Raw genomic sequence first — 12,684 nt, 5'->3', positions numbered from 1 at the left:
AATCTACAAACATTTTTTACATGTATTGATTGAACATGTAAGTTATGTATCTTGAACTTCATGGAGCTCTACCAGACATAAAGAATCAGACTGAGCAGCTTCCTAATCCTTTGCAAACATTGGAAATGAGTTATTGTACTGGCATTCACCGCAAAAACAGGTAATTATCAGTTATCAGCCCTGGAATTTGGTATCAGTACAACTCTACTGTAAGTATATCTTGTATCGAGGCTCTGAACTGAAAGAATGGAACTTAAAATGAAGCCCAAATAACTTACTACTTATTGACCACTACATTTTTAACACAATTCCTCATCAGTGTGAATATATTCTGGGCCAAAATTGCAAAATCTTGAACGTACTTATAAATGCAAACCTTTGAGCCAAAAATATACAGAAAAATGCAGCGTTTCTGCTGAATCCAACCCCTAGTGTAGAGATGGACTACATCAAAGACAAGAGTTCCATCTGCTCTCCATTGATTTAATCATTTCCACATGTTTCAGATCAAAACACCAATCCTAAAATAGACCAAGCGCTTGTCAAACTTTTCAGGTCAGTAGAAGGCGAAGCAACTAATGCAGCTAAACCGATTCAAAACAAAGGAAGGAAAGTGACTGCAGAGCTCATCAACAAGAATTAAATTTAGTGAATTTAATCATGTCAGTGAATCGATATGGTCAATATGACAGACTTCCTACAAAGCCAGGTCTGTTTTTTCAGATTTTCACACCATGGAGGTTCTTCTGGAAAAGCCTTGTTTTTAGGAGAGAAAGACACAGGCTTTGTCTGGCTGAAGGAAGAGAAAAAGATGAGTTTAGGAGTTTAATTGTCTTCGTTTGGACATGTTCTGAACTCTTGTCCCTAAGAATTTCTGATCAGACCAGTCCATTAACAGGGAACTCCACTGACACATTAAAACCACTTGTACAAGGCAAACAGAATGAGAAAAATTCCAAACTGAGATATGACAGCATCCTTGGTGTCTACGTTGAAGGTGATCCATTTCTGCTTTGTTTCTGCAGGAAATCTCACCTGTACTCCTCCAGGAAAAGGTCAGTTTTTCCATCACATGTAAATCTACTACAATTTCCATTGTTTAAGACCGAAAGGTTGAACTTTGTCCACTGAAGGTTTTGTAGTTATTGCTTCTTTACTTTTCTGTTATTGCACATACAATATGACGTAGTAGCATTTAAGGCTGTTATAAAGAGATATGGCTCAGTTACATCTTGTCCATCTGTATGTCCATCATTCTGTATGTTCATGTATGCCATTGGTATTTTTCTTGTGGAGAAATGGAGATGTTCATGGTGACATGTTTTGGAGGCGTTTTACACACATTCAGGGTGGAACAGTGATGGCTGTTGTTTTGGTACCTTACTGTTTCTCAGACCACTTTATGGTATGGAATAGTCATTCCACGGAGCCCTTGTTATCAGTGTGTCAGTCAGTGTGGTTTCCTCTGCTGTTGCCTTCCTTTGTGATAGTGCTGTGTTCTTTGAAACACAAACACCCAAACTGTTTTGTCCCATTGCCTCCAGACACACAGAGCTACTGTCTAATGTAGAACAATGGTCTTATACATGTGTCCCGGCAGCTCTGTGGTCAGTGCTGCTCCACAGTATAGATACAGTGTCCTCTGAGAGCAGACTTGACCAGGCTGATCTCAGACCGGATCTGTTGTAGGAGCATTACAATGAAGAGTCTTTGCAGGTCTGTGGTTATAGAACATCCAGACCTGTGTCACTGACTGCTGCTCATACTTAATTAACCAAACTGCTTAGAATTTTGCTCAGGTGATCTATATTTGGCTAAAACACTTGAATCAAGAGCTTTTTAAGTAATATTTTATTTACAGTGACCTTAAAAGCCTGCGGGATATAGCCTGTTGTCAAGATGGACCGATCAGATCTAATATGGAAGTGTTAATTTAGGGGAAAACATGTTGATGGCTTAGATGAAGAAACTACTGGTGTTCGCTCAGCTACATTTATAGGAGGGAAGCTGTCCAAATACAGATCAAGTCCAACAGAGTTTTCTGAAGCCACTGTACTTCTCACATCTGTGACAGTTGTGTGAAGAATTTGATAGATTTTTTTCCCCTAATAGGTACAATTTTAGTTGTGAAGAAACACATGAAGTCATCACTACTGAGAGTGGCAGAAACACAAGGCTCAATAGAGCTGTGACTCCATCAGTCAGGCTACAGTGCTAAAAAGTAACCTGGTTTGTTCTTGTTTACCCATATAATGGGTAATGATGGATAATATGCAATTCTTGCTTTATGCAGGTTTTCTTTATATGTTAGTAGAACATGTTTTTCATGTTTCGGAATGTCTCTAATGAAATCTAGTTTCAAGTTTCAAATTAAACATTTTGCAAATAACTAAAAGTACTCCCAAAAATGTGATCAAATTTCATAGCTAAGAAAGCACAAACCGTTTGAATGGCACACTAAAAAAAAAGACAAGCAGCAGAAGATATAAAATGAATACATTTATCATTGATACATTAAGATGCAACAGCTGTAGCCCACTCATTTTGGAGGTTCAGTTTTCATAGTCCACCTGCTCCATATACTGCTGCAGAGCTGTTCAGTTGATTGCTTCAAAATATGTATAAAACGCAGACAAAATTTCTGGATTTTGACATGTTACAGTCATCCAAATCATTACCTATAGCTGCTTTCAGAATACTCAACATGAGCACAGTAAAAAAAAAGTCCAACCAGAATGATCCAGAGACTCATCCTAATGCTTTCCTGTCGCACCACCATTAGGACACTGATTCAACTTGCACACAGAAAATCGAAATCTAATGGCTAGATTGCATGAAATTTACTGAGCACATCCACACACTAAAGCGTGAGCTGACCGGCATGACATCTCGTTGTCAAGTGCAATGTCAGAGCAATTTTCTTAGACATGGGAGAGTTGTACTGATGTCAGTTTCCTCCTTGCAGACAACATTTACTGTGTGGACACATCTGCTTAGATGGCAGTGATTTAAATCAGCTTAGCAGCTGTGACTCAAAAGAAAACAGTTGAATGGGAATGCTTAAAAATGAATTTGTGGTTATTTTTAGCACAGAACAATTTTCACAGTTGACTAAAAATAGGTCAGTTAGTGAGCTTCCCTTGCCTTTGTTAGACACATCAGTGCATGTGTCTTCAACACAGTGCATGCTCCTCCAATCTTAGCCTTAGCCTTAGACCTTAGCATACTCGTATTAACATATTTTGGTAAGAACAGTGCACATATATAACACATTAGTACCATATAATCTCTTTCCCCTCTTTATATTGAACCCACGTACACTATTGTATCACAGCAGCTGCTGAATTCATCATGTGTCAGTTACACTAAGAACATTATTTGCAAAGGATTTATTTCACCTTCGATGTCTTCATTTGTGGTTGCCTGGTGTTTGAAGAATTGTAGAATTTTATGCATCTTTGGATAACTGAAAAAAAAAGTAAATGAAATGGTAAGAGTGTTAGAGACCTTAATGAGCATCCAACTAGTCTCAAAATCTGTGCACGTGAAAACCAGGCACATGTATGTAATAGAAGCTCAGAAAACAGCATTTGTGAAAAATCATACTTAAGAAGGAGCATTTCTGCTTCATCTGCATGTATGCAGTCTTGCTAGCATGGAACTGTGAAGAGCATAACCTTAACTGTTCTTTTATGCAATTGCTCACTGCCTGCTCACTTGTTAAGTTGACTTTGAAAGCAGGGATAATGCCTGACAATTGTGCTCCTTTAATTGCTCCTAGTCTCTTTAAACCTTTGTCATACTCCATTCTGGATGCACACAAAGACAGGTGCAGACGTCACAGATGCATTGTTGTCATTATACTTCGTTCTTGTCCGCTTGGAGTACTTCATTCCTTAAAACAAGTCTTGTCTACGTATTGACACTACTGCTGAGCATGTGCATTAATGTCCTTGTAAAATAGTCATTGATACAAATTCTGGGCTTCACATGGAGCGGTCTGCATGGAAATTACTTAACAAGGACCATAGCGTCCTTTCATACTCGTGGAAAGTATAGTACTGACTTTATATTCTCATTCCCTGACACTGGTGGAAGAAGTACTCAGATCTTGTACTTATGTTAAAGTAACAATACAATGTGTAGACATACTCCAGTACAAGTTGTGCATTGATATTTTTACTGAAGTAAAAGTATAAAAGTGTAAGCATCAAAACATCTTTAAAGTACCAAAGGTGAAAGTACCCATGGAGCAGATTGGTCCATTTCAGAATAATGTACAATATATTACTGGGTTATAATTATTGAAGCATTAACCTGTTCACCGCTTTATTGTTGTAGCTGGTAAAAAGGTGAAACTGGTTTTAATGATATGTCGGTGTTGATTTTTAAAAAAAAATGTATGTGCGATTTTATGTATATGCCTGTTTGTAAGTTAAATGGAAGAAAATGAGTGTAATTTACAGACATTCTATATAAATTGACATGTTAGCAACTTTATTTACTGCTAGTTAAAATACGGCTGTCATTGGAACATCGGATCCACCATATTGGACATACAGTAACAAAAAAAAAATGTTTACCAGGATTGGTTGACCCATCAGTAGCTGCAATGACCAACACTGCACAAACATTTCTAGTTTTCTGCTCAGGGATACTGGTATCTGTGCTTGTATCACGTACATATGCCTGGTTTTCTTCAGGACTGTTACTAACTGAATAGGTCTCTAACAGTCCTACCTTTGAATTTGTTTTTTAAACTGTTCTCATCCAGAGACACTGACCATCATCTCATCACATTTTCTGTTCTAGAACAGAAAACAAACACAAGGCATCAAAGATAAATTGAAACCTCCTCTGAGGCTGTGTGCTCATATCACATGAACACACCCGGTTTTTATGTGCATGGGTCTTGAATCCAATTAGATGCCACACCTCTTAAAATATCTTAACGTGACACAATAAGCCTATCCTGTATCTCTTGTAGCATGAGCCTAAGTTTAATTTAAAATGATGAGGAAAAAGTACTGAGGGCCAAGCAGCAAGAGATGAAATCACAAGCCGGATCATTTAACATGAGCTGTACAGATCCAGTGTGTGTGAGGGACTATTTTTATTCATTGTTAGCGTTTTGCGGTGCAGTGCTGCCCACTTGTGGATGACAGGTGGAATCAGTGAAACTTCTTGTCTCTGGTCTCCATAGCTTTTCTGTATGAATGTGTCTGTATCTGTGTGAAGAAAAATACCAGCATCAGCATCCCAGTTGAAATCCTGTGTTGAGCTGCATATCACTGATAAATAACTGTCAATATGACCATTTTTTTTCTTTTGTCACACAATTTGGAAAATGCTACATATAAAATTGTACATTGTACACATGTACTCATTGAACACTGCCTTTTGTTTTCTCCCATCCCACTGGTTATAAATATTTGTATTAATTAAATTTTTCCTTTCATTTTTAAATACTGTTGTTGCTGGGGGTGTGGAGAATGATAAAATGTATGGACTGCAATGTGTGTGGTATCTTTTGTTTGATAAAATGGAAAATAAAGATAAAAAAAAAATAACCCAGCATCCTGGGTATAAAAACAATAAATGTCTAAATGAATAGTGCAATTGAACACATTTAAAAATGTACAATGATTAACAAATAGCTCAACATTGAAGGACCTTAATAGTGAAAGGAGGTAAAATTTTATTGAAATCTTCTAGTGATAGAGTATTATAAAAGAGTGAGTTTTAGGTATTATCGCCATATTTATTAAAAGTGAGTAACATCTTGTAATCTTTTGTTCTGTGTTCTCCGTTGTATCTATTTGTCACTGAATTGCAACCTGCATGTATTTTTACACATCTGCAGAATAAGGCTCACTCAGTGAAGAAGTCACCCAGTACTACTATGACTAAACTGACTGTAGCAATAGTTCTGCCTCATTTCTGTTGCATTAAATTTGGTAGAGTTGCCTTTGAGAGTTTTTTTTTTAAAATGCAGGTTCAATAACATCAGTGTCGCTGACTCATTGTTTAAAGAATGCCGTTAACTCTTTAATGTACAGTTGTAATCAGGCAGCTGTAAAAATGTATCCGTTTATGCTGGATCTCCCTCTAGCTTGGTGATGAAAACACACAGACTTACTGTCTTTGAAAATTCTCCCTATTATCATGCACTTCCCGTCTCCTACATGAAAATATTCCCACAAGTAATTCCATCTTAAAAAAAAAAAAATATTGACCAGTGTAAACAGCAGAACCTCTGTTCATGGTGAGTGATGTGTGTCACATTTACAGGCGTGTATCGCTTTTTATTGTTTATTTCTCTATAGGATTTTCACATCAAGATCAAATTATAAATTAGGGCAATAAAAGAAAAGTAGTTTTAAAAAGAAATGTGTCAATCTAAAGTAGTAGTTTATCTATAGTATGGAATGGAGATGTTCCCAGTATCATAGAAAGAAACACTGTACATCAACTCTGCTTTCCTGATCTGTCTCAGGAGAGAAAAGAGAGGGTGCAACCATAAGTTTGGGGAGGAAATAGCATCAGGTTATTGTTCTTTGGACATTATTGTCTAACCACATTTATGGATTGACTGTTTCAGTGTAGTTAGTGACATGTTGTAGCAGTGGGTCGAGGGTGTGTGACTTGTGTTTGCTGTGTGCTCATATCACTGATCTGTCCCACGTGTGGTATTGTTGAGGGACTCCAGTGTCTCTATTCAGAGTCCCATGCTGCTGTGTTAGTGAGTTTAGCTCCAGCCTCTTCTTTATCCCTCTATTCATCTTGCTTCTCTTTGTCTCTGTCTCTGTTCTCTCCCTCGCCCCTAAAAACAACCCATTTGAATTCACATGAGCTGTCTTATAACGAATACATGAGAAACACATTGAATTTGGCAATGCTACGTCTTAGACTAAGATTGAATATTTAAAGCTGCCCTTATTTTTAATGTCAAATCAACATGTAATCAAATAGCTTGTTGCAATGTGGAGGTGGTAGCCTGTAATAACCAGCTCATAGAGAATACATAGTCAACTCTGCAGCTCAGCAGAAGTTTAGCCTCTTTTAGCTTTTTATTTTTCAAACAAAAATGTTCAGTGTTTGTCATACATGAGAATTTGCTCCTTTTCTTTTTCTCTTGTCATCATCAGCTGAGTGTCTTAGGATTTTGGTTATCTAAGGATGTGACATTGGGTCATTTGTCACTCAATTTGTAGGTCAAATTAATAATGATCTAGTGAATAAAAATAATTTTCTGAAAGTAACAGAAGAATGTATGTAAGGACAGCAATGATACTGCAATATATCAAACACTGTTTACTCTGGAGTTGGACGCAAGCAACGAATTGACTGACCTGTTTTTTTTGTAAGACATGCTACACGATAAGCTTTTTCCAAGAAGATGCAGAAGAAGTGTCTGCAGTAATTTTGTGACTTGTTGTGGGGGGTTTTACTGAAGTTTGTACATTTGCAAAATTGACTTTATGGTGCTTTTGAAAAAGGCAAGTCTTCTGTTTTCACATTTCACTGTAGCTTCAGTGACATGATTTTGTCTTCTCTGTCCGTCCTGCAGCAGTTTATTTGCTCTCTGTGCTCTCCTCAGTCTCCATCCTCCTCTCCTTAATCGCTGCCCATTTTGGTGCTCCTCGCTCTCTCCTTCTCTTTGTCTGCATCTTCTCCTGTTAGACTGAGATTCTAGCTGACATTTCTTCATTTACCTTGTTCTCTGCTTTGCTCTTCTTCCTGCTCGTTGTCTTGTCCCTCCCTGGCTCCTCGTTCTCCCTACACGTAAACACTCACTTGTGCTCAACTGCAGAACATTTCTAAGTTTTACAAATTATGTAACTAAAGTGGGTGAGTTCGTGGGTTTGAAGCTATGGAGCTACTTACGAGGTGTTGTATATTTATATGGGAAAAGGATGTTTCCAAAATATTTACTGATGTCATCTAACAGGATTCAATTCAGTCAATTCACTAGTAGTAGTGCTTCAAGACCAAAAATCTCCTCAAGATCTGAAGTGGGATCAGGAATTCCACAATCTATTTGAATGAATTAAAAAACTAATTAAAATTCTCATTTACATTTGTAATAATAGAAGTTAGTAACAGTCAGCTCTTGGAACACAGCCTTGCTCAGTAGCACATTGTGCAGACAATTTGCTTGTCTTAACTGTAATGGTAATTCCTTTTGAAACCATACACTACTGTTTGTTTAATGCCGTCGTTTTTAGAAGATCTGAACAGACACCATTTCCCCCGAGAGTCAAGGCTTTTTCAGGCCAAACCGTATTGGTAAGAGACAGCACAACTACATTGTTGCAAAAATGACATTAGTGCGCAGTATGAGACCATATTGTTGATCACTGAGAAGCCAACAGTGACAATGATCCACAGCTCTGACTTCAGTGAAGGGTGTTGTAGGACCCATGTAGAGTAACTACACAGTGATTTGAATGAGGTTTCCTTGAAAAAGAAACTGGAAATTAACTTTAACAGCAAATGAGCTAGCATGTTAGCCTACTAATTAGCAAGCTTGCTACCAAGTGAATGCTTTTAAGTTGAATTGTTACATTATTGTGTGTCTTTTAATATGTGGTCAATGGCAGACCATGCTGCACCACACTTAAACTAAATGACAGCAGCTCACATATAGGTCATATAATCAGTAAGCATCTTTACTGGCATTGGAAGCTATGCCCGAAGGCAAGACTGAAACTAAACATGACGTCAAACAGTGTTTGTTTTTTTTTTTCTTTTTAATGTCAGCTCATGAACCGGTCATAGCGTTCAAACACCTGTGTCTAAATATATATGGTATGGACTAGAAGAATTGACTCATTGATGGCTTTGGTGGAAGATGCTTTAAATTCATATACCATGAAGTGAATGTGAATCAGGCGGCCCGAAGAAACGCAGCTCTCCTTACTGCCGCAATGTGCTTGGTTGCCCTCATATTCGGGGAATCAGGGCAGAGCAGATGCATATTCTCCTCTGACTCACACATCACATTATGTTATTGTTGTTCTGGCTCAAATCCTTCATGATTGTGAGTTCTCACAGTCAGTAAAACTGTGTCAAAAATGCACATATTGGGCAACATGCCTTTCCTAAATCAACAGTCCTCATACGAAGGGGCATGCACAGCTAAAAAATGAAAAGGAACGGTGAGAAAAGAGAGAAGGGGTTAGAGGAGAATAGGAGAGAAAAGTGAAGGCCAGAGGAGGGCAGGAGATGAAGATACAGAGGCTGCTGAATGATGTTTGCATAGCTGTCAGCCTCTTTCAAGCACCTCCACATCCAGCTTCTCCCTCTTTATCTTCATTTTTCCTTTCTCTCACTGACTGTCTTTTTCATTGCACTCAAGTGTCAATGAAAAGGGAACTGAGGAACTGACAGCACTGCTGGAGCTGTTTGTGGAGCTAGAGGAGGATGGACACACACGCACACACACACACACACACACACACTTGTGTTCACATTTAGAGTTATTCATGAGGCACAAATACTGATACAAGCTGGCAGCCCAGTTGTAACAATTTTTGGTCTCTCAGACATCAACACAGAAATTAGATTCTGTTATTAAAAGACACACCACCACATGCTCATTTTCACTTGTTTGCCATTTTACTTCCTGAGTTTATATGTTTACTGGGAGAAGTATATAACATATACTGATCCCACACACCACCACTCACTCTAGTCTGAGCTAGACTACAGTGGCCATCCCTAGAATGGTCTTTAATTGTCTCTCAATTATTCACATGGTTAACTAAAGTTAAATAATTTGTTTAATATGTTTAGTTGTCGGGCTGCACAGTGTAGCTAGAAGATCCCAGGATCTTTCTGCACGGAGCTCGTATGTTCTCCCTGTGCATGCGTGGGTTTTCTCCAGGTACTCCGGCTTCCTCCCACAGTCCAAAAACGTGCTCAGGTTGATTGGTGACTCTAAATTGTCCGTGAGTGTGATTGTTTGTCTGTATATTTAGCCCTGCGATAGACTGGCGACTGTCTGCTGGGATAGGCTCCAGTGTGTATAAAGAGAAGTTTGATATGAATCTTGTGTCTATGTGGTTTGCTCATTATAAATAAACTTTCCAAAGTCACTTCCCTTATTAACCGCTCCTTCTACCACACAACACTCACATGAATAGAGAGCAATTTTACAAACAGCTAAAAACTGGGAGCATGAGAAAACCACTAGTCTGGCTATATCAAAAATTAACCAACAAACGTAGTAGTTAACATGTTAGTCTGGTATGATTAATCCATTCTTTTATTAGTGTTACAGCCTTTATGTTTTCAACTTTTGAGCTAAACATCAGCTTTGGACCTAATAACACGCTGTTCTCTTAAAATGCAAATTAAACAGTCCCTGTTTATATTTAAAATACTACAGATATTTTACAGAGACTTTTTTTTAACCAAATTCAATTTGGGCATTGGTCTCAGATCTTCAGATTTTTTGTGTTATCTTTGACTGAAACACATGTCAAAGTCTTAAGGAGAAAACACTCAGAGGACATGGAATACACATGGTGCACAAAATGAGCATTAGGTTTACTTTCTTTGTACATTTACTGTTGGTGTTTATGCTGTACAAACAGTTGCACAGCCTTAATTTTGGGGGGTCAGATGGGGATCAAAATTTTCACTCAGAGCACAGATGCAAAGACAATGGACTGGCCTTTATACAAAGCTAGACTAACCATTTTTGCAGCTCCAGCAACATATGTAACAAACAAACATAAGCTCATCGGATCTCTTGTTTGTGTCCTCTTCACTTTCATTGGAAGGCTATTCTTTAGTAGTATGGTTTAATAAAAAAACGTTCCGGCTACATATTAACTTAAGGTACTATGGATGCCTGGCCCTGGTTTTATGCAATGTGTGGAAGCCAACAAAATGACCAGCTAATCCTCACATTTCAGTGACTGTAAACAAGAATGTTGTCACTTTTGCCTGATCATATGTTTTCTGTCCATTTACTCAGAGATTAGTCAGTTACTAGTTTTGGAACTATACATAGTTCATCGTGTCAGCATGTACCCAGAACACAAATAGCAGCATCAGCCACCAGGTTGTGAGTCTAAAAGGAGCTGACAGGGAGACCCAGCACACCACAGACAGGGTAGCATTGCTCTGTGCTCTACTAACAGGCTGAGTATGTAGCTAAAGGATGAGAGGAATGTGACTGAGAGAGAAAAGGAGAGAGAGAGAGTGAGAGAGTGCAGGGATGTCAGCAAATAGACCCAAGGGAGAGAGAGAGAGAATGAAAAGAGAGAGAGGCATGGCAGGGTTGAGAGGAGGGAGGACTATACTTAGACAGCAGTAAAGATAGTCAACCACAGCCAATGCTGCACTGTAGTGCCAGCATGGAGGGGGACACACTGGATTTCTTATCAGCAGCGTGGGATTGTTTCCAATTCTAAAATCTGCTGTGACAACAAACTGGCTACTGAGCTCAACCGGTCCAGGAACAGAATTCAACTGGTTTTGGACGGATTTGTTTCTGAAATACAGAGAAATGCTCAAATTTAGCCAATCTGCTCAGCAGCAGCAAAACACTACTTCAGTGAAATGAATGTGTTTTTTCTGACATGGGGACAGTTTCATTCTGAAAGCTTTGAAGAAGACTAGTTGAAGTTGGAGAGGATTGTCTGACATTGCTGCCATTCTTATTGCCCTGGGACTGACATTGTTTTTAATGCTGTTTCATATTCGCAATGCAAGAATTATATCAAACGAAGAACTCCTCATCTGCAGCTATGAACTGGACTAAATGAAAGGGGAGGGAAGGCAAGAAAAAGCCAAGATTTTCTGTTTTGATCACAGGAATTTGCCTTTAATTTCAAAAACAAGGACCAAATCAAACCCAGATAAAAAAAATGAGGACTAGCTCAACACAACATGGTAGAAAACTGAACAGAATATGACACAAGATGTCTAATTCAATCCAAAATAGGATGCTTCCCTTGGCTTTGGATTTGATCATCATGGCTTGACGACCTACCTTTCAGATCAATGAAACTCGATTCAGTGAATTACCTAAAGGAGGATGTACACAAATGATAAAGGTCAAGCTAAATCCTAAAACAAGGATTACAAATTCCCACATTGAAGACTTGGTGTTCTACAGACATGTTTTCAATTCTGACAATTGCATAGTTGACTTACTGCGCAGGAGTGCATTTCCTGTTCATCTGCCCTTAACTGTTGCTTCCTGCCACAATGTTTAAAGCAGAGATTGTGCAAAGGTGACCAGATATCTTGGTCGTAGGCTCTGAAGCCGGTTGACCTCTGGCATGTGTTGAGTGTTCGATGCAAAGACAGTACATGTTCGTACAAGGTACGAGGTGCTATGCTGAGAGTACCAAGTGTTGCACCAGCTCCATCAGGCCACGAGTGGCAATTTCAGTGTTCTGTCGGAGTGGACTGTAGTGACGTCGAACCTCGGTGTATTTGGCTGGCAGTTTTGAGGGGTGTTTCGCCTCTTGCTTCCCCACGCCCAACTCCCATCACATCACCAAGAAGACGGGGCTCCCGGAGGGTCATACAGCGCCATCGGTTGACCTGGGTAATTAGTCATTGTGCCAAGATGCAATACTATTAACTGTAAACTACTTTTCAGTTTTCTTGCCAGGGGTTCACAATTTTACCACAGAAACTTTCTAATCAGAAAAAGAAAAA

The 12,684-nt window shown here is 38.8% G+C and overlaps 1 protein-coding gene across 8 annotated transcripts in view; it reads left to right on the top strand.

Moving 5' to 3' along the window:
• LOC111581123 (rho GTPase-activating protein 23-like) overlaps positions 1–12,684 on the top strand; it is a 71,711-nt gene that overhangs the window by 28,568 nt on the left and 30,459 nt on the right. For 2 of the 8 annotated variants that reach the window (XM_055004619.1, XM_055004617.1), the window contains exon 2: positions 1,026–1,055. The exons of 2 other annotated variants lie outside the window; for them this stretch is intronic. In XM_055004619.1, coding sequence (XP_054860594.1) covers positions 1,026–1,055 — 30 coding nt within the window. Of the gene's footprint in view, positions 1–1,025; positions 1,056–11,339; positions 12,572–12,684 lie in introns of those variants that run through there. 4 more of the 8 variants (XM_035956858.2, XM_035956856.2, XM_035956870.2 and 1 more) reach the window with 3 other exon arrangements.

The sequence above is a fragment of the Amphiprion ocellaris genome, chromosome 18 (genome assembly GCF_022539595.1).
Source record: "Amphiprion ocellaris isolate individual 3 ecotype Okinawa chromosome 18, ASM2253959v1, whole genome shotgun sequence".
Classification (NCBI taxonomy): Eukaryota; Metazoa; Chordata; class Actinopteri; family Pomacentridae; genus Amphiprion; species Amphiprion ocellaris.
This window is presented reverse-complemented; position numbering and strand designations above follow the sequence as displayed.